We start from the raw sequence: 24,898 nt of genomic DNA, 5'->3' as shown, positions 1-24,898 counted from the left end.
AAGATAGGATAATTCTCACTGTTCAAAAATAGAAAAAAGAGGGAAATGAAACTGAATAAAAATTACAAATAAATCTATATTCCAGGCCCTGATAAGTTTTCTTTTCCTTACAAGGCATCTTTTATTATTATTTAGTAAATGATTTTATATCACCTCCCGCTGAAATTCAATGTCCATCCGTTGTATATTTATTGGGGTATCTATATTGACACGTGTACTTGTCTTTATCGGGCGACAAGTATTGTCGCCTAACAAATGTTATCGCACAGCGCGGGACGCGCCTGCATGTGTCCGAAGTTTCTGGAAAGTTATCGATGCTTCTATCCGCTGTCTGTTGTCGCCGAACGTTGTGTTATCTGATTTCATCGCTTGACACGAATGGTGTAGAACATTTTAGAAGGCATGCGGGTCCCAACGTTTAATCTGGAACATTCGATGATTGCTGTATAAAAGCCGACGCGCTTGACCCGCTGATCAGATTTTCGACGATCGCCGAGCGTGTTCGCCGCTTTCGTTGTGCTATAAGTGTAGCCTGTTTTGTGGGCACAGGTTCGCCCAATAAAAGCTAGTTTTGTATTCCACCGTACTGCTTCTTTCTTCACCGTCACTACCACGTGACGTCTGGTGGAGGTGCTTGTGCGTTCATGTACCGAACGCCCCCGCAAAGCCGCGATCCAAGCCCAAAGCCCGAGGACAAAACTAACATCGCCGAAGACCAGCGTGCTAGCCGCAGACTGCAAGGACTGCCCCCAGAGCACGGACTTCTACCTGAGTCGACAAAGAAGATCGTGGTCAAAACAACCCCAATGGCTGCCCCAGCGTCCCCCGTTATCCTACAACAACCTCGGGACCCACCGACCTTCCATGGAGCAGCGACTGAAGACCCAGAATCCTGGTTGGAGACCTACGAACGAATCGCGACTTTTAACAACTGGGACTCCGACGACAAGCTGCGGCATGTATACTTTGCCTTAGAAGATGCCGCCAGAACGTGGTTTGAGAACCGGGAGTCGACCTTGACGACATGGGACCTCTTCCGTACCGGCTTCCTGCGCGCCTTTACGAGCGTCGTGCGCAAGGAAAGGGCCGAATCCATGCTGGACGCCCGAGTGCAGCTACCTAACGAGAACGTCGCCATCTTCACGGAAGAAATGAAACGTCTGTTCCGCCATGCCGACCCGGATATGCCTGAGGAGAAGAAAGTCCGCCTTCTCATGCGTGGTGTGAAGGAAGAACTTTTCGGCGCAATGATACGAAGCCCACCGAAGACCGTAGAAGAGTTCCTTCGCGAGGCCACCAGCATCGAGAAGACACTCGAAATGCGGAACCGGCAATTCAACCGCCGTACAAGCTCTACCCACTACGCCGGAGTTCAGTCACTCGCCGCCGACGACCTACGCGAGACTATCCGAGCTGTCGTGCGGGAGGAGCTACAAAAGCTGTTCCCATCATCACAGCCTCAAGTGGCTTCGATTGCCGACGCCGTGCGTGAGGAGCTCCAACAACAACTTAGAGTAGCCCCTGAATCGCCGCAGCGTGAGCCGCAAGCGATGACCTACGCCGCCGTCGCACGCCGTCAAGGACCCCCTCCGCGGCCGCGCCAGGGCCCTGTCACGCCACAGTTTCGTCGTCCGCCGCCGCCGCCGCCAGCACGACCACCCGTCGCCCAGCGCACCTACGCGAGGAAGACGGACATCTGGCGTGCTCCTGACCACCGCCCGCTCTGCTACCACTGCGGAGAAGCGGGTCACGTCTACCGACGATGTCCGTACCGGGAGATGGGACTGCGAGGTTTCGCCGTCAACGCGCCGCGTCCACAGCTTGGCGAGCGCCCACGTGACATCGCCGATTACCTCGCCGCTACTCAGTGGAGCCCTCGACGGCCATCTCGTTCGCCATCACCAGGCCGCTACCTGTCGCCGTAGCGCCGACCATACACTGGCCCAGCCCGGAGCCGGTCAGCGAGCCCATACCCGGAAAACTAAAAGCAGCAACCGATGGAGGTGCGGTTGCTGTTCGTCGAACTGACGAAGATCCTCCGCCGCCGACGAAGACGACGAAGAAACCATCTCGACGACCTAATGACGACACGCCGCCGTCCCGACGAAGTCTGGAAGCCAAAACTACACCGACGAAAGACGACTTGACGACGCGACGTTCCAACTTCATTTCAACACGACGCAGCCGTGATCCAACGCCAAGACCTAACTGCAATGCCAGACAAAGAACAACCGACCTCGACATGCTTCTCGACGGCCACGCAGTCACTGCCTTAGTCGACACAGGGGCCGATTACTCCGTAATGAGTGGACACATCGCCGCCCAGTTGAAGAAAGTGAAGACCGCATGGGAAGGCCCTCAGATTCGCACCGCTGGAGGACACCTCATCACGCCGACTGGGATCTGCACGGCAAGAATAACCATTCATGACCGGACTTACCCTGCCACCTTCGTTATCCTCCAACAGTGTTCACGAGACGTCATTCTCGGTATGGACTTCCTGGACCAACACGGCGCAATCATCAACCTCAAGTCGAAGTCAGTAACGCTGTCGGAAGATAAAGCAATGCCGCCGGAGAGCCCTCGTAGTCACCACGCCTTGAGTGTGCTTGAAGATCAAGTGAGCATCCCGCCTCGCTGCAGCATTGTTATTTCGGTCAGCACCGAAACACCCGCTGACGTAGAAGGCGTCATCGAAAGCGACCAACGTCTACTGCTAGACCGTGAAATTTGCGTCGCAAGAGGGATCGCTCGACTGCATGGAGGGAAAACTGAAGTGTTGCTGACAAACTTCAGCCAGGAGTTCAAGCACATCAACAAGGGCACGACGATCGCGTACATCGAGGAAATTCTGGAAACAAGTAATGCGTTTGTCCTATCGGATTCCACCGCATCTACCCCGACGACCATGGTTCCCGAACCAGACTACGACATTAATCCAAATCTCCCTATGATTAAGCAACAGCAGCTGAGAAGTCTGCTCCGACGATACAAAGGCTGCTTTTCAACGTCATCGAGGATTCGACAAACACCAGTCGCCAAGCATCGCATAATCACCGAGGAATCACCGCTCGACCACTCCGTCAGAGCCCTTACCGAGTTTCGGCGCGAGAACGTGAAGCTATAAGAGAACAAGTCGACGAAATGCTGCGCGACGACATCATCCAGCCATCGAAAAGCCCGTGGGCATCCCCTGTTGTTCTGGTAAAGAAAAAGGACGGAACCCTACGTTTCTGCGTCGATTATCGGCGTCTGAACAAGATCACGAAGAAGGACGTATACCCCCTCCCACGGATAGACGACGCATTGGATCGGCTCTGCAACGCTAAATACTTCTTGTCCATGGATCTCAAGTCTGGCTATTGGCAAATAGAAGTCGACGAAAGAGATCGCGAAAAGACCGCCTTCATCACCCCAGACGGCCTCTACGAGTTCAAGGTTATGACATTCGGACTGTGCTCGGCGCCTGCAACGTTCCAGCGCGTGATGGACACGGTTTTAGCAGGATTGAAGTGGCAGACCTGTCTCGTATACTTGGATGACGTCGTCGTCTTCGCCGAAAATTTCGACGTTCACCTTAGGCGGCTGGCAACAGTACTAGAGGCCATCAGGACATCAGGACTTACTCTGAAGCCGGAAAAGTGCCGCTTCGCTTACGAGGAGCTTCTATTTTTAGGCCACGTCATCAGCAAATCTGGAGTCCGCCCCGACCCGCAGAAGACAGCTGCCATAGCAAAGTTCCCACAGCCCATCGACAAGAAGGCAGTGCGTAGATTTCTTGGCATGTGCGCCTACTACAGGCGATTTGTCAAGAACTTTTCACGCATCGCTGAGGCGCTGACGCAGCTAACTAAATGTGACGTCGAGTTCAAGTGGGAAACGCCGCAGGCCGAGGCATTTCAAGAACTCAAACGACGCATGCAGTCGCCGCCCGTACTTGCGCACTTCGACGAGAACGCCGATACCGAAATCCACACTGACGCCAGTAGCCTAGGCCTCGGCGCCGTCCTGGTCCAGAGAAAAGATGGACATGAACACGTGATAGCTTACGCTAGCCGGTCGTTGTCAAAAGCGGAAGGCAATTACTCTACAACCGAAAAGGAATGCCTCGCCATCGTTTGGGCTACAGCGAAATTTCGCCCTTACCTATATGGCAGGCCATTCAAAGTCGTCAGCGACCATCACGCCTTGTGCTGGCTAGCGAATTTAAAGGATCCCTTAGGACGGCTAGCACGGTGGAGCCTCAGACTACAAGAATACGACATCACTGTAACATACAAGTCCGGACGAAAACACTCAGACGCCGATTGCCTATCACGTGCCCCCATTGACCCGCCGCCGCAAGATGACGAGGATGACGACGCCTTCCTTGGTATAATAAGCGCGGAAGACTTCGCCGAACAACAACGAGCGGACCCGGAACTTAAAGGCCTCGTCGATTATTTGGAAGGGCACACCGACATTGTCCCCAGGGCATTTAGGCGCGGATTATCTTCCTTCACGCTTCAAGACAGTCTACTCGTGAAGAAGAACTTCTCGCCCGTCCGCGCCAATTACTTTCTCGTTGTCCCGTCAGGACTTCGTCCAGAAGTATTGCACGCCCTACATGACGATCCGACCGCTGGACACCTCGGTTTTTCCCGGACACTATCGAGGATTCAAGAAAAGTATTATTGGCCGCGCCTGACCACCGACGTCGCCCGTTATGTCAGAACATGCCGAGACTGTCAGCGACGCAAGACACCGCCGACAAGGCCAGCCGGATTACTACAGCCAATCGAACCTCCTTGCCGACCATTCCAGCAGATCGGGATGGACTTGCTGGGACCCTTTCCGACGTCAACAACCGGAAATAAGTGGATCGTCGTGGCGACAGACTACCTCACCCGCTTCGCTGAAACTAAAGCACTGCCGAAAGGTAGCGCAGCCGAAGTGGCGAAATTCTTTGTCGAAAACATCCTGCTTCGACATGGCGCCCCAGAAGTCCTCATCACCGACAGAGGAACGGCCTTTACAGCGGAGCTTACCCAAGCCATTCTGAAATACAGTCATACAAGGCACAGGAGGACCACGGCCTACCACCCGCAGACGAATGGCCTTACGGAGCGGCTGAATAAGACCCTCGCCGACATGCTAGCGATGTACGTCGACGTCGAACACAAGACCTGGGATGCCGTCCTGCCGTACGTAACATTCGCTTACAACACGGCGGTGCAAGAAACAACACAGATCACGCCGTTTAAGCTGATTTACGGCAGGAACCCGATGACGACGCTCGACGCCATGCTGCCCCACATCACTGACGAAGAGAATGTTGACGTCGCTAGCTATCTCCAGCGCGCCGAAGAAGCCCGACAGCTCGCCCGCCTACGGATCAAGACCCAGCAGCGTACCGACAGCCGACTCTACAACCTCCGACGACGCTTTGTTGAGTACCAGCCCGGCGACCGTGTTTGGGTTTGGACACCGATACGACGACGAGGACTCAGTGAGAAACTACTCCGACGCTATTTCGGACCCTACAAGGTCATCCGACGTATTGGCGCTCTGGACTATGAGGTCGTGCCAGACGGCATTTCGCATTCACAGCGACGTCGCGCACGACCTGAAGTGGTCCACGTGGTGCGTCTTAAACCATTTTACGGGCGCAAACGAACTTTCCTTATTTTGTTTTTTTTTTCTTTGCTATGAGTGCTTACTTATTACTTTCGTTTGTTTGCAGCATCGGGTCGATGCTTTTTAAGAGGGGGGTATTGACACGTGTACTTGTCTTTATCGGGCGACAAGTATTGTCGCCTAACAAATGTTATCGCACAGCGCGGGACGCGCCTGCATGTGTCCGAAGTTTCTGGAAAGTTATCGATGCTTCTATCCGCTGTCTGTTGTCGCCGAACGTTGTGTTATCTGATTTCATCGCTTGACACGAATGGTGTAGAACATTTTAGAAGGCATGCGGGTCCCAACGTTTAATCTGGAACATTCGATGATTGCTGTATAAAAGCCGACGCGCTTGACCCGCTGATCAGATTTTCGACGATCGCCGAGCGTGTTCGCCGCTTTCGTTGTGCTATAAGTGTAGCCTGTTTTGTGGGCACAGGTTCGCCCAATAAAACCTAGTTTTGTATTCCACCGTACTGCTTCTTTCTTCACCGTCACTACCACGTGACAATATTTCCTCATTCTATTTTCTATCTATCGATTTTCTTCGACACATGCATCATTACTGGTAGCTTTTATTTCCCATTTATTCTTTTTTTTTCTTAAACGGGCGACGCCTCTTGATAGAGCTCAGCTTTTTTAAACTTCTTCTCTTTCTGCGCTTTTTTTCTCTCGTTTATAAAAAACTAGAGCGTATCTTTTATTCCTCCCTGTTATGTGGAAAAATGAGTCAGGTAGTCTTTCAAGTAACACAATCTGCAAGGAATCTTCCTCCAGGCTAAGTTCTGCCATAGGCATAGTTCCAACAATAAAGAGAAACACGGAGATTCAAACTATAATTACACTCGCAAAATGATGCGTGTTTGTGAATATACTCTTTTCGTGTGTCGTCTTCTACACGCAACCAGTTATTAAATTTCCACGTGGAAGCAGGCGTTGTCAATCTGGTGGAGTTAGTTTTTCTTCAAGAACAGTTTTTTTTCTATAGTACGTCTTTTTACTGTTGTTAGTTTTAGTGGTGCTTTTGTCACGAATGAACTTGTGCTTGGACCAGAGTATCATCTCAGCGTAATGAAATAAATCAAGTTACCGAAACCTGGAACACTTTACCAAAAGAAAATAGATAGAACAACAAAGTAAGGAAAAAAAACGATGATGGTGCAGTTTAAATTTGTTGCGGAAGAATTCTCTGCGCATAACCACACAATCGTCGTAATCCTTGCGAACACTGTGTCCGTGGATTTGAGAGCGCGCACGGAGTCGACACGCAAAAATCGGAACGTCAAAACAACGTAAAAGCAGCGAAGAAAAAACGCCAAAGCTTTGCTGCAAAAATTTCGAACCCGAGCCTGCGAGGTTCGACTCCACGGTTCTTGCCGACAAAAGCTGCGCCTAGTGCCTGCGACATTTCGCACGTCGCGTCGCAGCCGTCTGGATGAGCACAGGTGGGCGGAATCCGATCGCCCAATCGGCAGAAAGGCCACAAGGCGAAAAGGTTGATCGAACATATCTCGCCTAGAATAGAAAACAGCTGCAGCTGTCTTAACTGTCTCTGCCGAACTATTTATTTTTTTTCTACAAATACCTAAACCCTCTCTCAACTCATTTACATTCTCTCGTATTCCCAAGTCGTTCTTTGAGATCAATTTCGCTCACAGCTTCCCTCACTTCATAACATGGCCAGTCCATATCACCCTGTAGGGCTTCGTCTGTAGTACGCCCGTGAGTGTCGAATGCGAGGCGTTCTCCTTTCGTTGCTATCGAGTTCTCAATGCCCGTCTGACTTCAAGCAAGCAACCGCATTTCTGAATGTAAGTGCTGGAACCATTACACTTTTCTGCATACCCGGGAGCACCTCATATCTATTGGATCCCCATAGTGATATGTTTCATTGCATCCGCCTTTCTCTTCCCGTTTGGTTGTAGAGACGTTTTCTTGTGTTTATATGTATCTATGGCCCTCGTTTATCCATACTCCAATGCATTTGTTACTTCATTCCCGAGGCATTTTATGACCCTGTATTGTCCCTTTCTGTTCCCTATTTTCATTGAATACCAAAAGCTTCACTTCTAACGCTAAATTTCAATCGTAAATTGTCACCTTACTGGCCACAGATATCAGCCAGACGTTGTATATCACTTCGCCTGTTAGCAAGCAACAGAACGTCGTCCACAGAAGACAAACCAGCAAGCTGCTTCTCAATTATCGTGCCCGCCTGTTTGCATCCAACTTGAAACCCGATATTTATTTCTTATAGCGCCCTTTTCACCCTTGACGTGTGCATCATAAACAATATAGGAGTTAAAGGCCACCCTTGTATGAGTCCTTTGGAGATGTCAACTTTAGCGTCATCCTTTCCCATTCAAGGCAAACGGTATTTTCAGGTAAATCTCCCTCAAAAGTCGTATACAGTCGTTGCCTCAGCCTTCTCCTTCCGAAATGTTCCGGTTAAACTTGGCACGCTGTCCTAAAATATCTAAAAAGCCACATATGATGATCTCCTTTCATGTCAGTTTATTTCAATGCACTAAGTAAGAACAAATAAGTTATGATCCAGACGACTACCGAAGTCCTCCTAATATGCTGTTATATTCTGCCCATGCTTGCAGTTTTAATTTATTTGGATACATTGCAAGCGTGTATATTACCGATCTAATGGTCGACAGTAATGGTCAACAGACTCGACAACCCGGCCCTGCGAAACAGGCTGTCAAGCGAAGCTCTTGCAACACCACCACTACTACTGTTGAGGGGGATATGCAATGATTTATTGATGGCTTGGATGCTTGTTTTGAGCTGTTGCTGAGCTTTGAGCTTCGTTGCGAGGTGGCGGTTAGGCTAGCAATCCACCAAGCCCATCTACGAATACGTCTGGTAGCAGGAATGAAGGAAGAGGGGTTTATTTTACATTAGTTACAATGGATCCAAAAGTAGAAGCCCGTTCTATGCAGGAGCATATTTACTGTCTGAATTCACATCAGCACACGTCAGCAGCACTCCATTTGCGCTAAAGGTCTCCGTTTTTAATGTCACTGTCTTTCCCAGGCGACTCGACTGGGGAATCTGAAGACTTTATCCCGGCCAATCACAATCGTCGAATCCGTCTCGATATCCCGCCCATGATATCGCATCAAGGGCGGGATACCGCATGGGCGGGATACCGCATACCGCACTACACCTCTAATGATGCTAAATAAGCCTCCGCATGATCGTTCTCGACCTTGAAATTCGTTGAATACAGCATCTTAGGTTTCGAAGAGCCCATGCTATGCACAAGCATCCTTTCTCTGAGGTGCTAGACGCCTCTTATCATGGTGTCCATTTTCGACGGAGGTACATCACGGAATGCTCTTCACCGCGTTTGTTAAGCTGGGCCAGGACGACACCTAGACTAGGGTTGCTGGCGCCACACTAGAGAATGAATTCTCTGTAAGTCTGGCGAGACAAGCACAGGTCGCGTAGACAAAGCTTCCCTCTCAACACAATTCACATATTTCAAGTATTGCTCTGCAAATTTTGGCTTTCGTGCTACTCACGCACTAACATTTTCTTTCTCTTGTACACAAAGGACCCGCACTAAAGAAATAATTTTAAAAAGTTGCGTAAAATAGGCGCTCGAAACTACCCGAAGATTCTACCTCATTTGTAAACATTACCACGCACGCTCCAAGCGTTACTCAAAACGCTGTCGGCTTATGACTAAACGTGCGAGACGCGACTTAAATGAACAGTACAAGCACTTTCTAAATTGTGCGGTTCACCCATTAGCGCCCAGCGTACCTTCAAAAGTACAGTACCATTTTTATTTGTAAATAATTAAAGACAAAACACACAGTGTTTCTTGGTACGCCACATTGCTCAGAAGGGTCCAGCGTAGACGACCGCATTGTAGTTTTTGTCAGCTGCAAGACGTGTACAATGTATTCATTGCTAAACTTGAAAAATACTGAACATAGCAAGTGCTGCTCTAATTGCTGTTTCTTTATTTTTTTGTCAAGCATTGCATATGCTTCTCAAAGCCGATGTTTTCGGATAAGCTTTAGAAAAGAAGGGTGTAAACGATGAACTCAAGATATTCCATACACAATACATATTTATACCGTCGCAAGAACATGAATGCAGGTGTACTTTGTAAAGTACGTGGGCCTATATGTGTATGCTAGAGGGGTGTACTTGATCTCGAACCACACACGATGGTATTTTTTTACTTTTATTTAGTCAAAATATTTGTTTGCTGGCTACAGGAACTGCAGAGACTGTTGCAGGAAAGAAATGCATGTAGAATTACATCAACATTGCTATTTTTCCTCCTGGTTCCTTTCTTGCTGCCGACAAAAGTGATGATGCTCTTGTCATCTGAGTGAATATAACAGCGAGAAGTGTTAGAGTAATATAGTGTAAATAGAAACGATTAGCACATCATATGAATAATATTTAAAAGGTAACTCGGATAACTAACCAAGGGCAGCCAAGATTGATGACCCAGATGAAGACCCCACCTCTTCATATGACATGAAATTCCAGCGAAAATGACACCTAGAAATCATACAACAGGATTGTAATGCTACAACCGATTGTCATTGGAGGAGCTGTTACCAGTCTCTTGAGCGTGTCAATTACCCCTGAACCCAATGCTGGTTGCTTTAGTTTTGAATGAATGTATTCATCACCAATTATCGCGTCTAGACCTGCATCAATAACATATTTGCGCTGTGCGCGCCTATAAAAACAATAGCACAGCTTGTTACTTTTTACTAAAATGCTAATTTTGAATTGCCAGAAGGTTACACAGGCACGCGCAAAATTTAGTTTGCCTCTTCGCTGCAAGCCTTTTTGCTTTTCGAAGCTCCAAGATGTCGCATATACATATCGTAACCTATAGTAGGTTTCGCTTCCATAAAGAGCCAGCGTACTTTATAAAGTACACTATCGTAACGTTTTGAAGAATAAAGCGCCCTTCAAAAAACTTTCACAATGTATTTACAGTGTGAAAAGATCGTCTGACACTTAAAATCAACAAAATGTAAATTCTATTCTTTTCTTGGGCCTTAATAGGTTTAACAATGGCTCCTCTAAACAGCGTGTTTTGCTTTCAAGAGACACTCTGACGAGCCTTTCCAAAAGTGAACTGATACTCAAGCACGACACTACACTCTTCTTGCAAGACATGGCGTTGCCAGCGTATCTTACAAAAAAAAAAAAATTGAAGCCTATCTGCTTAAAGAAAGAACTACCTATTAAGAAAACAAAGTTTCAAAAATCTATGTGCGCCCAAGCCATCTCTTTCAGAATATCAACGATCTTCTAAAACAATCTAAAGAAAGCTCAAAACTTACTTATCGAAACGGTATCTACTCTCGGAGATCTCTCAACATTTAACCTAACTCTAAAATTAAAGAAACAAAGAAACTGTTGTGTCTGCAAAGCTTGATCGTCGTTATTCATTCCGAATAACCGACGGTTCCGTCATCTCTTTAAGCCGTACGCAAAGGGGGTGCGGTCTGAAACATCTTGTCAACCATGTCAACCAGGGAATACAAAGGTCACGTAGGCCATTCCCTTCGTTACAGACCCCTGACATGCCTTCTGGGCATTGAACTATGAAATCGCTGTCTGGCATGACCATTTCGCGTCACCCTACCATCGCGCTTTCCCGTGTCATACAGGTTACACCTCGCAAAGAACTCAAGGAGGGGAAACATAATTGCCCCCATGGGCCTTTACCCTTCTCGGCGTCGAACGGCGCTTTCTTTTCTTTCACGTCAGGCGGCTCGGAGGCGCACTGACTCGAAACAGTAAACGCGCCTTTCAAACTTTTTCCCTGCGTTCCCCACATGGTTTAGTGGTTTTTGATATATTCGGCCGCGTTGCCTCCTCTGCCGATTTCCTGAATTTCTGACGCCTCTTTCTCTGAGCACACTTTGTGGTACGTATTTGCGAGTGCATGTTTTCCAGTTGGTGGCTCCTCAGCCTGACCCTCTTCGTGAATTTCCATCGGGGAAATTGGCAAGATGTCCCCCTCCGGCTGAGCTACGTCTCCGGAGCTGGCTGTTTCTTCCTTTTTCCTTGCACTGTGCTTAGCGTCGTAACACAGCGCCTGACCTTCCTCCAGAATTTGTGTCGCGGAAATAGGAAAGATTTCCTCCTCCGGCTGAACTACTTCTTTTGAGCTGGCTCTTCTTTTGTATTTCTTTGCGGTTTGCGCCCCACAGGGCAAGATTGTGGCCGTGGGGGAGGCTTTTGATCGTATTGTGCGCTACTGCGCTGTGGCTTGAAGCCACGACTTGCCACATACTCATCGGCCAGCTGTGCTGCACTCCCTAGAGACACACCATCTTGCCTGTCCTTGACCGAAAGGCGCACGTTATTCGTCAGGGTCTCGTCGAACCTCTCTAAGGAGATTCAATCTCCCGGTTGGCTCACGTTTTCCGCCCCTGTTCAACTCACCCAATCTGCAATATTATCCTCCAGGTGACACACAAACTCAACAAAGCTTTCATTAGGCTGCTGTCTTTGCTCTCGAAAGCTCCTCGAACTTGCTCTGCTAAGAACCTGTATTTTGCGAGCAAGCTTCACTTCACGGAAATGTAAACGCATACCTCGGCTGCGCTCAATCATGCTACGACTTGCGAGGCTTCGCCCCGCAGGAACTCAAGCAACAGCTCAGGCCATGCGTCCTGATGAAATGATCGCCTCTCGCAAGGTCATTCAAAATTAATGAGGTAGAGACGAATGTCATGGCCGGTTTCGTACGGCTGAAGGAAACTCCTCATTTCCATGCTTGCCGTTCGTGGCGGCGCCGAATCCGCCCTACGCGCTAATTAAGCTTGGTCCAGTCTTAGTTTCGCAAGCTCAAATTCATCGCGCCTCCTTTTCTCTTCCTCCATTTTTTTTCTGCTCGCGACATATATCTTCCCAGGCATCCGTGAGCTTGTCTATCCTCATCGAAACCCACTTCCTCAATCGGCTTCCTCTACTGATGATTATTATCCATAACGAGCTCCGCTGCCTAAAGCAGCATCACCTCTTTGCTTAACACTGTGATATCCATACTATTCTGAGAACTGGCAACAACTTCACCTGTATTGACCTCGCGCCCGGTCCAAAGTCAAAGGTGCGATAGAACTCTGTCCGCTTTGTCCGGCATAAAGTAGTCGCTCTAACATTCACCCTACCTCGAGCTTGCGAAGGTCATATCTACTGGAGCTACGTTCTAACGCCCGCCGATCCCATACCATGGAAATGCCTTCTGCTTCTCATCCTTCAATTTCCCACGAGTCATTCAAAACTTCACGCCATTACGGCGACGGTTGCGTCTCCATGAGCCACGGAGAGAAGCTCTGCTGATACCGGATTCGCAGAACTCGCTCTTCCGTCCGCAGTTCACCTCGATCTTGCGAAGGTCGTGCCTCCCGGAGCCGCGTTCTCCGGTCAGCCTAACACAGACATTGAGGATGGCCTTCTTACTAGCACCGCTACCAATGCGTTTGTTGCTGATCGAGGTGGCGTTTCGGCCAAGAATCCACCAAGCCCCTCCATGAATACGTTGAGTAGTATGAATGAAAAAGGGTGTGGAACCACTAGCCACAGTTAATAAAGAGCAGGGGGATTCGTCTTCAAAAAAACGAAGTGTCTTCTTAGTAGAACGCTTCTATCTGTGTTCTCTGGTTTCTGGCGAAATCTTCGGAATTTCCTGGTGCCTCGGCTCCCGGTCTTCTGGCCATGGAAGTGGAGCCTTCCAGAGGCCCTCCTGGCCAGAGGCCATCAAGGCTATCCTTCACGAGGAAGAGAAGGGTGCTCAGTGACACCGATGACACTGAGCTGTACTCCGTCTAGGATGAAGACTCATGGGATGATACCTTCATCACTGTCTGCAGAAAGAGGGCCAAAAGGAGGACTGTCAACGCGAATACATCAACGCAAGCGAGCGCGGTGACTCTGTTTCAACGCCTGAACGCTGGCCTCACGCCATCTTGTTCGCACCCGAGGAACCCTAAAGTAACCTTAGATTACTGAACAGGCAAGAACTATCTGTTTTCTTGGAAGGGGTCGTGCCGAACGACATTAAGGAAATTCGGATAAATACACGCAAAAATGTCCTCGCAATCGATGTTTCCAACGAGAGTGCGCTCGCATATCTCTGAAGCATATCTCGGAGCTAGGGCGCATCAAAGTGCGCTCCTATATCCCTATGAATGATGCATCCACAGCAGGTGTAATTTATGACATTGATGTCGCCATTCCCAATGCAGACTTGCCTATCCTCATCAAACCAGCAAGTGAGGGTGCTGTCATCGCGCGTGTGAGCCGCCTTGGAACTTCGCGCTGCGTCAAATTGATTTTCAAAGGAGATTGCCTACTATCTCACGTCAAAGTCGGTCACTTTCGACACCCTCTTCGGCCTTTCGTACAAAAGCCTCTTCAATGCCGTCAGTGCTTTAGCCTTGGACATGTCAAGGGGGTCTGTCTAAACTCGTTACTGTCCCCGGTGTGCTGAACCTCACGTGGAGGACACATGCTGGGCTACTGTCCTAAAGCGCTGCAACTGCTATGCTGCCATGCTGCCTCGTCTAAGAACTGCCCTTGCGTCAAGAAAAAGGTCACTGTTCTCAAGCAAATGGTTCGGGGCAATTCGACACACAGGGAGGCTGCTAAACGATCCGGCATCGGCATTCGCGTCATGGAACCTCCTCAAAAAAGGCAAAGACGCGTAAGGAGAGGGGCCCTTCCATTGTAGCACCCACATTCTCCAATCATGCAAAAAAGGGGCTGAAGAGCACAAGAAAATCAGCTGAAAGGAATCTGTCTGATGAAGAATGGCCTGCGCTTCCGAGCCAGCAACTTCCCACAGAACCACAGATCGTCAAGCCCACTCGGGAGTCTACTCCTGCCTCTGATGATACGCCCAAAGCAGATAGTCAAGTCATTTCAATGCTGCGTCCCCTCATAGATGCCATTCCAGTGATCCTGTCGAACCTAGAAACTACATCTGTTTGAAGTGCACTGAAAGTACTCGACGCCGTAAGCCCAGTGCTTGAGTCTCTCGAATAGAGACATGGGACAAGGCCAAACATCGCCCATCCTTTCGAGGGGAAATCAAGGCAGCGTCAATCATCCAGTGGAGCGCACGATGTCTAAAATCATGCCTTTAAGATTGTCGTCTGTATATATATATATATATATATATATATATATATATATATATATATATATATATATATATATAACTATGTATATATATATATATATATACACACACACATATATATATATATATATATATATATATACTGATGTGTTCCTAACCATTGTCGTATATGAGCCTAACGTGTCCGAATACGAAGTTGTGATATCCGCAACAACTGATGCACGCGGCAAAGTCATCGTTTTTATTCGTCGAGAACTCTGACCCATGTTCGCCAGCCGATTCCGCCTGTCATGATATCAATCAATATGGTTGCCTAACAGCTAAAAAGGGCAAACTCATGTTTACACGTGTAGGCATTTATATATCGCCTTCAAGTATTTTTGATCCGAAAAGATCAACAAACCTCTTGTCGATGTGTCCGGCTCTATATTTCATCATCAGAGATTTTAATGCGCACCATACGGCATGGGGAAGCGCAAGGAGAAATGCAAGAGGGCAAAGACTTGCAAACTTCGCCTGCAGCCACGGCCTTTCACTCCTGCATGATGACAGCCCCACGTTTATACGAGACGTGAATTATGGCAGCTGTCTTGACCTAGCTTTCGTCTCCAGCTCTTTCACAAGATGTGTTTAATGGTTTTCGGGTATCGAGACACACGGGAGTGATCACATTCCTATGCACCTCGTCATGTCCAGGTCCTTCCTCGGAACACCTTTCGCTTAATTGGCTGGACTAGTTTTACTTCCACAATGGAAGATGCTTGTCGAGAGGGCTTGTCCTCGGGATTAGATGAAACAACCAAGTCTGCAATGCGAGGCGCCGGTAACGGTTTCGTTGAAGCACACGGAATTGGATATAGGGTTGGAGCGACTTCGTGCACTTTGTCGACGTGCGGAGAGGCGTTACCGGCGTACAAAATCTATCAAAGGCTTTAGGACAGCCAGACAACTACAAAATAAAATTCAACGTCGCATGGATAGATTGGCATCCCCGCATTGGACAACGTTTTGCCAGTCACTTGACCCCCGAAAGCCACTTCCCACATCTGCAGAACCATACGTGGTCTACGTTCCGTCTTTGAACAACGCTTCCCATTCAAAGTGCTGCTGCTCTTCCAGAGGCGACTGGATCCTGATGTTGAAGAAGACTTTTGTGAAAGGATCGCTGGCCAAAGCAACCGGTCCAGGCTTTCCAGCCCCCAGTCACGTCCCTGTTTTACGTGACTGCCGCATGGTTCTTCCTTTCATAATGAAGGAACTAGAAGAGGCGGCTCTTGCTCTGTGCAGGCGTTCTTCATCCGCGGGACCAGATGGAATATCCTACTACGCCTTGATCAACCTGAGTGATGGCGCACGGAGAGAACTGCTACAGCTATACAACGTATCTTGGCAAGATGACATGGTTCCCGAAGAATGGAAAGACAAGCAGCTTGGTCCCTCTCCTGAAGCAAGGCAAATCCCCACTTGAATTCACCTCATACCGCCCAATAGCGCTGGTCAGCTGTGTGGAAAAGATAATGGAAGCGATTATCCTTGTCCGCTTGGAGTGGTACCTGGAACACTACAACATGTTACCTAATTGCATGGCTGGTTTTCGTCGAGATCACTCATTAGTAGACAGTGTTGTTGATCTCGCTCCGTATGTCCAGCATCAAAAGTCACGGAAAAGCTTATCTGCAGCATTGTTCTTGGATGTCAAGGAGACACACAATAACGTATGTCAAGATGCTATCTTCGATGCTCTTGAGATGGTTGGCCTAGGGGGTGGAGTTTTCCAGTGGATTTCACATTACCGTTTTATGAGGCCGTTCTTTGTGTGTACCGGCGATGGTAAAACCTCACGGCACTACACCTACCAAGGTGTTCCTCAAGGCGGTGTACTGAGCCCTATCCTATTCAACCACACACTCATTGATCTCGTTGATCATCTGCCAGCAGCGATCAAGATATCAACGTATGCAGACGACCTATGTATGTAGACTTCAGGTGTGACACGTCCTCAGATACGCGCCAGACTTCAAAAAGCTCCTTCTCTAACAGCTTTATAAACCCGCAACTAAGATCTTGAAATCGCGTGCGACAAATGTGCACTGACGGCATTTATTAGCAAGCCAATGACACCCTACGGCCTCACAATAAATGGCCAGATAAACTCTTATGAGAAGACTCACAAATGTCTTGGCATAATCCTTTACAGAGATGTCATGGAGCCCTCACGTGACCTACTTGAAACAGAGTCTGACAGCAATCTCGAAGCTTTTCAAGTTTCTGGGCGGAAATACTTGGGGAATGTCAGTGCATGCAATGTTGGAATTGTGCAGGGCTCCTTTTTTGGGCTTCTTGAGATGCAGTTGCCCGTAGTGACCGTCACTACAGATATAGTGTTGGTCACTACAGATGCCCGTAGTGACCAACACTTGCCAAACAAATCTTCGTGCTCTGCAGGCTATTCAAGCTCGGGCTGTCAGGGTTTGTCTTGGTTTGCCAAAATGCACATCGACAGCCGCGACTATTGCGATCGCCCGGGAGCAACACATACAAACACAAATTGCGGTGGAAGTGTTGAGAGTGAAATTTAGGCACGTTGCCCGTGCCCGTTCCCACCATCTGGCAACACTACCGTCAGAAAGGCCGCAGGCATCATTTTGTAATACGATTTCAGATTATTACACATGCCTTCCATCAGGCTTCACCCCCGCAACTAAGCCATCCATTCATCCATGGTGTTTGGCTCGACCTGCACTGCACCTCACAGTTCCAGGAATCAGGAAAAAATCTGAGCTGTCATCACCTGTTCTTAAACAACTAACGATGCTCCTTTCTCACAAGAGGTACTCCGACGACGTACATATTTATACTGATGGATCGGCAATTCTCCAGTGTTCCTCTGTAGCTGCGGTTTTCCCAATGAAAGACCAGCATCAGTTTCAAGACATGTCTACCAACGACACCGATGGCTGCGAAACTTGCAGCTCTTCGCGCTGCACTTCGTTTCGCCAGCCAAGAACAACCATGAAGATGGTCAGTATTCAGTGATTCGAAGGCAGCACTGCAGTCTTTGCTATCAGCCCTGCGGCGCGGACCACACGAAACTCTAATATTCAAGATTAGAGTACTAATCCATACCTTGACTGAAAATGGACAGCAGGTGACATTTCAGTGGATTCCAAGTCACTGCGTCATCGTAGGGAACGAACACGCCAATGACGCTGCTCAGTCGGCTCTTCAAGGGGGCGAAGAAGAGCCGATACTATTATCAAGGACAGATGCCGCTAGAAAACTTCGAATGTTCAGCCATGATATCGCGTTCTCATTTTGGAACGCAGGAAGTTTTCAAAACAACCAGCTGCACAGCCTAGACTCCTCTCCACGCATTTTGCTTTCCAGCTGGAATCTGCTGGCGCGAATCCACTCTGCTTTGTCGTATATAGCTAAGGCTGGCCTTTACCAAGCCTTTTGCTTTTCGAATCGGATGGGCCGACGACGCTTCGTGTGATGACTGTGGTAACGAGGAGACTCTTCAACACCTTCTCTGTGACTGTCCTCGCTATAATTTACAGAGACGATCGATCGCATTCGCGATAGTGCGCTTTGACCGAAGACCTCTAAGAGAGGAACTCATTTTAAAATGCCACCATCACAAGCCATCGCAGCAGAGGGCGACGAGGGCAGTGTTGCAGTTTTTAAAGGCAGCAGAATTGAACAAGTGGCTGCAGCCTGAACAGATGTTTATAGTGCTGCAACTAGCTACTCTGCTCTACTGTGACAGTATGCGGTGACAGTGACCAACTGTGATTGTATGTATATGCTCCTTTCTTTGTTTATCTCTACTTTGCTGTCACTTTATCTCCCCCTCCCCTCTCTCCCCTGCCTAGGGTAGCAAACCGGGTCTCCCTGCCTTTCCCCTTTCCTCTGTCTCTCTCTTGCTCATCTCTTACGCCGTACCCCACTGCTCACTCATGTCTAAAACCAGCGACACGCCATAAGAAGAAATAAAGTTTGCCACAGATGCCCCCCCCCCCCCTCCTGCGGACAAGGTGGCTAGACGGAGCTTTTGATAAGGGGAGCCGGTGTGATTCTTGCGATAAGAACTGTGTCTTCACGGCCATTCCGCAGGATTGTGAAGTGGGGCTCAGAAACTTTGATGACGGGGAAAGGACCGTCGTAGCGGACCCGAAGAGAACGACGAGGCGTGTAGACACAGACAAAATCTTGAGAGTATGTTTGCAGGCTTGAGGCAGGAAAATGTCGTGCTGGCTCGTGTGAGCAGCGATTGGCGATAAACGCAAGTGGGGTACAAAAATGCGCAGAAGCTCGACGAAAGAAGATGGATCTTGAACAATCGGCATAGTTCAGGTGTTGACTAGGTCATCGGGCATACGGATAGTGCAGCCGTCATCACCATCGTCACTATAATCATCAGCCTATTTCTGTGCATTGCAGGACGAAAGCCGTAAACCAACTCAACTACAGAGCAGGCGAGTTCTGGTAGGAGTGTATAACGAAGACCGAGCATCGTCATTGGAAGGCGCGATACCTAATTCTCCACGTGAGGCTGAGCGGCGAGTGCAGCTTTCAAGTGTCGATGTATCCTCTCGACGGTGACGCTAGTTCCAGGATGGTGAGCAGTTACGCGAAAGCGCAACAAACCTAGAAGGGATGTTACAGACGTGAAAAGTGCCTGCTCAAACTGTCTGCCTCAATCATTGATCACCTTTGATGGCGTGCTAAAATAGCTACTCAGTGTAGACAGAAAAATATGGGCAACTATCTACGCTATTATGCGAGCCATCGGAGCTGCTTCAGGCCACTTAAGCAAATACGCATAACCAACGCATGGTGACAATGGTCCAACGATCTTTAAATTAGCGGTGTTAAAACGTGCACCTGGGAGAGGGAGTTTGCCCAATGGAGGCTTGTTGTCTCGTTGTATCCTGATACTTTGACACGCTGTACAAGTGCGGATCTATGCAATCTCGTATATCAGCGCGCATGCGCAGCCAAAAGCAACGTTCGGTAATAAGGTCTTGCTTGGCACGTACTCCTGGATGGCAGATTTAATGCAGTGTATCGGAAACAGTACGACGAAGAGCAGGAACATAGATGCGGGTACTGTTAGGTGAAATGTCACACCACATTGTGACGTCGTGGTCAGGAAAGTTGACTTTCTCCAGTCAGACAGATGTAGAAGTTCGGAATAGTGGAAGTTCATCGCCCGATGCTTGAGCCTCCGCGAGTGAAAACAAGGAAAGGTGGACAGAACTTGTTGTGGGCCCGAACATTTTCATTTTAAATAAATGACAAGCACATGCTCTCGGCATAAAGACAAAACAACACTGGGTAGGAGGCACCCTGACGCACAAAGCGCTGGAATTTAATCGGGGCTCTCAATGCTTTGGTAACAATTATTCGTGTGGTGCAATTGCGGTACTCCAAGGCTATTCCCTCTGTGATAATGGACGCAATATTAATGTAATCGAGAATAGGGAACAAAATAACACGGTGTACACAGTCAAAAGCCTTCTCGTTTACGAGAGAACCAGCAATTTTTGCTACATCACCGGCCTTAGGTATAAGTGCATCATGATATTCCCTGAACGGCAAGAGTAACATTTCCTTAAAGTTGACTACAAGAAGTGGGCACAATACAGGTACGCGGCTCATAGCACACGTGGCCCGCTTGACCAAGATTTGCTCGTCACGTGGTTTGCTCACGCTTCGACAGCGGCCACACCAAGCCGACAGCGATCCGGGCACGCTTTAAGCCGGCTACCTTCATCAAAGCTGTCTTATAAACGCCGTGTATGATACAGCTGGTGTGATTTGCTCAGTTTCAGATACGTGGCACACTTGCAATGGTGACGAAAGCGGTACCACGCAACATACACCTTTTAGGAACAAGCCAGCGCTGCCCATGGCAGACGCTGCTCATCACGTCACTGCTCTAACGGAACCGCCACGCAGACCTCGAGTTCTCCTAGTTCATTTGCATCGGCGCAAGCCAAGTTGCACGTGCTTCCTTAGCTTGTGTATATTGCAGTGCTTTTTGTCACTGAAGCTACGACGTTTACTTCGGGGAGAATATAGCATATGCTGCTTTCGCATTTGTCGCACCACCGCCATGACCTCACTGGGGCTTTTATCTTTCTTTAATTGCTGCCGCTTGCTGAAGATGTCGCTCTCACGTCAAACATAGCTGCAACTAGGCTCACGAGGGAGCAAATGCCTTTGTTATGGCGCTCGCACGACTTCTGAAAAGAAGACGATCACCTGCGGAGTCCGTTTGTAGAGAAAGGCTGCAGAAGCTGGCGCCGACCCGCAGTTCGTAGCACTTCTTTCGCTTATTATTTCTCCTTTTTCTGCTATTGCCTCCTTCTTCTAAAAATCAGGAAATTCTGTTTCTGTAGCATGTTGTACCACATATTTTTATATCAGAAACTGATCTCGTCGCAACAACCTCATAATTCGAGGTGTGAAAGAGGAAGGGCCCGAATCTGAAGAGGTCTTGCTGAAGAAGGTAAATGACAATATATTCGGAGAAAAACTCGTACACAAACTTAATTCTATCGAAAGAATTCATAGACTAGGAAGGAAAACGCCGTGCGCGGATCGTCCTGTTATTTTGAAGCTAAATAATTTTAGAGATAAGATGAAAATTATGCAGAACTGCCACAAGCTCAAAGGTAGTCAAACGAGCATATCAGAGGACTATTCTAAAAGAGTTGTTGATATCCGCAAAAAGCTGTGGAATTCGTCAGATGCGGAGAGGAGCAATGGCCTGAAAGTTAAATTACTTTTCGATAAGATTAAAACTGGCGACGACCTTTACATTTCGGGTGAAGTAACCGCTCAGAGAGTGAAGTGCCGTACCCCTGCAGACAACGATCAAGTGTGACTCAATAATTCTCCCAACGAAGGCTTTAAGGCGATAAATATAAACGCCAGAAGCATTGTAAACAAAACAACCGCCATTAAAAGCATTATCTTGGAGCACGAACCACATACCCTAGTAATAACTGAAACTTGGCTTCATGAGGATGTATCGGACGAGGAAGTCACGCCGCCAAATTATCTAATAGTAAGAAGAGATCGGATAGAAAGAGGGGGTGGAGTGGCAATAATGGTCAAAAGCGGTATGGTATTTTCTGTTTTAGATGGTCCAAGTAACATTGAATCAGTATGGATAAAAGGTAGGTTAGATAACCACTCGGTGATAGCAGGTGGTGTTTACAGAGACCCAAACTCCCCTGTAGACATGCTTGTTAGCTTAAGAAAGTTCATGGACAGGAATTTAAAACAGGACGACTCAATCCTACTTTTAGGTGATTTTAACTTGCCCGGAATTGACTGGAATACACTCTCGTTTAGTGCAACGGATATGCCTAGCTGTGAAGAACTAATTGAGCTTGCATTCTGTTATAACCTAACTCAAGTTGTAGAAGGTTACACCAGAGTATGCGAAACAACATCATCACTTCTAGACCTAGTCTTTATATCCTCAGAACTGCTACCACATCTTTGTGATTGCGAACCCTGCGAAGGTATATCTGATCACAAAATTGTAATAATGGTTTTAGATATGGTGCCAGATCGTTCGCATAGTAAACGTAAGACGTTTCTAAACTTTGCTGCCACTGACGACGTTGCCGTGTTGGAATGCCTCGAGGGTTCATTTGTTGATTTTATGCATCTTGCCGATAATGGTGCTACCGTAGACAAATTATGGGCCTACTTTTCAAACACGGTGGAACATTGTATTACACACTTTATTCCCAAGCTTTCAAAGTGTACAAGGAAGAAGAATCCCTGGATAACAAGAGAAATCATACACATGAAGCGGAAATTAAAAAGAAAACAGAGGGCAAACAGGATTAAGTCTGTTCCTGGCAATAGCAGTGCCATTAGCCAAATGAGTAAGCAACTCAAGCATCTTGTCAAGGTGTCTAAGGAGAAGTTCTACAATGTAACACTAAAAAAAATTTTAATAGAAGCACCTACCAAATTTTGGCGCTACGTTATTCCTTCGCATCCTCGAAAAAATGGAGGCAAAAATAATGCAGACAGAGCTGAAAACCCTAACTCGTTTTTTTTCATCCGTCTTCACTTCTGACGACGGCTTGTCACCAAAAGTAGCAGACGCTCCTGGCTGCCCTCCAGTTCAAGACTTAGAAGTCACAGAGCAAGGAGTGCTTAACTTGCTGCTTCAAATGTCTGGAAAGAAAAACCCAGGCCCTGATGGAATCCCCAATGAATTCCTGCTTAGATATGCAGAGTGGGTTGCCAAATACCTCACAAAAATTTTTCAAATATCCATTACCTCGAGTTCTTTCCCGTCCGCTTGGAAACATGCCAAAGTTATTCCGGTCAATAAGTGTGGTTCTACATCGGTTGTCAATAATTTCCGACCAATTTCTCTCCTGTGTACATGTTCTAAGTTGCTTGAGCATATTGTATTTAAACACCTTATGGAATATCTTTAACACAATAACATACTTCATCCTTCTCAACATGGGTTCCGAAAAGGCCTTTCTACAATTACCCAGCTCATAGAAACCGTTCACAATCTTTCCGAGGGAATAAACAGCCGTGGTCAAACTGACATATTATTCTTGGACTTTCAAAGGCATTCGATAAGGTATCCCATACAAAGTTGCTGCTAAAGATTAATGCTATATTCAGGAACTCCAAAATAACACACTGGTTTTCTTCCTATCTATCTTCCCGTGAACAGTTCCTACACCTCGAAGGTTTTCAATCGTCTTCTTCCCCTGTGGTTTCAGGTGTTCCACAGGGAAGTCTCCTGGGCCCCCTTTTATTTTTGGTTTTCATAAATGACCTCCCAAAAGCTATCACGGTCCCAATCAGACTTTTCGCTGACGACTGTGTCGTATACAAAACAATTAGGACCCCAACTGATCAAGAAGAACTGAACGCTAATCTGCAGGCAATAGAACATTGGTGTGCTAAGTGGCAGATGGTGCTTAACTCTGACAAATCCGTAATTATGTCTGTTACTGGAACGAAAAATATAATGATATAACCTTATTCCATTGCAGGTAAACCAGTTAATAGAGTCTATCAGCATAAGTATCTCAGCTTAACCTTCACTTCTGGCCTATACTGGAATACACAGACAATGTATGCTCCAAGGCATGCAAAGTAATTTGGGCACTAAGATGCAATATCCGTAATGCAACTCCCGATGTAAACACACTCACTTATAGCACCCTTGTAAAACCTGTAATTGAATATGGCAAAATTGTTTGGGATCCTTACACTGCGTCTAACAAACTAAAAATTGAGAGAGAGTAAAACTTTATTCAATGGAAATAAAATAAGGAACGATGGTTGGAACCCCTATTCCAGGGCCCCACTGGCACGAGCGGCTCGCTGGGCTTGGTCCAGAAGAGCCAACTGGCTCTCCCGACCCTCGTCCGCAAGCCATGCCTCCCACTGCCTATTCCTCAATAGTGGATGTTCGTGTAATATGGGTTTGTCTATGTGCGGAGGCCTCCTGGGGCACTCCCATGTGATATGTTTTAGTGTTGGTGTGTCTGTGCACCACGGGCACTCGTCAGTGAACCTCGTGGGATGTATTCTGTGTAGGTGGTGCAGGTTGGGGTATGTATTCGTCTGAATACGACGCCAGTCCCTCTCCTGTTGGCAGTTTAAATCGGAGTGAAGATGTCCAAAACGTCTCCGCTCCTGCCTTTGCTGTAAGAGGATGTCACGAGAATTCGGTGGAAGGTCGTCGCTAGGCCATGCCGTTGCTCGGACGTTCAAACCTCGAGCAATACGGTCTGCCCTAGCGTTTCCTGCCAGTCGCTCGTGTGCCGGACACCAGACGATAGTGTGGTGCCTCTCTAGTTGAGTGCCTAAAATTTTGATTATTGATTTGGGTGCCGTTCCTTGTAAAAACAGGCGGCAAGCCGCTTGTGAGTCGGATAATATGACAGACGAATTGGTTTGGCGCTCGGCGTCCTGAATAGCCAAGGCGATGGCTGCAGCCTCTGCCACGCATGCCGAGGCGGTTTTGAGAAAGTTCAGAAACTTGCTTCCCGTTTTATTTTCAATAAATATCGCCGAACTGAT

General features: G+C 47.8%; 1 protein-coding gene across 1 annotated transcript in view; it reads left to right on the top strand.

Annotated features, from left to right (window-relative positions):
* Positions 1 to 7,286: 7,286 nt before the first annotated feature.
* The window catches only part of LOC135908654 (glucoside xylosyltransferase 1-like), a 62,465-nt gene continuing 44,853 nt past the window's right edge, over positions 7,287 to 24,898 (top strand). The window contains exon 1 of the mRNA XM_065440503.2: positions 7,287 to 7,469. Coding sequence (XP_065296575.1) covers positions 7,392 to 7,469 — 78 coding nt within the window. The 5' untranslated portion in view covers positions 7,287 to 7,391. The remainder of the gene's footprint in view (positions 7,470 to 24,898) is intronic.

This window comes from Dermacentor albipictus, chromosome 7 (genome assembly GCF_038994185.2).
Source record: "Dermacentor albipictus isolate Rhodes 1998 colony chromosome 7, USDA_Dalb.pri_finalv2, whole genome shotgun sequence".
Lineage (NCBI taxonomy): Eukaryota > Metazoa > Arthropoda > Arachnida > Ixodida > Ixodidae > Dermacentor > Dermacentor albipictus.
Note: the sequence above shows the minus strand (reverse complement) of the source record. Positions and strands in the feature narration are given on the sequence as shown.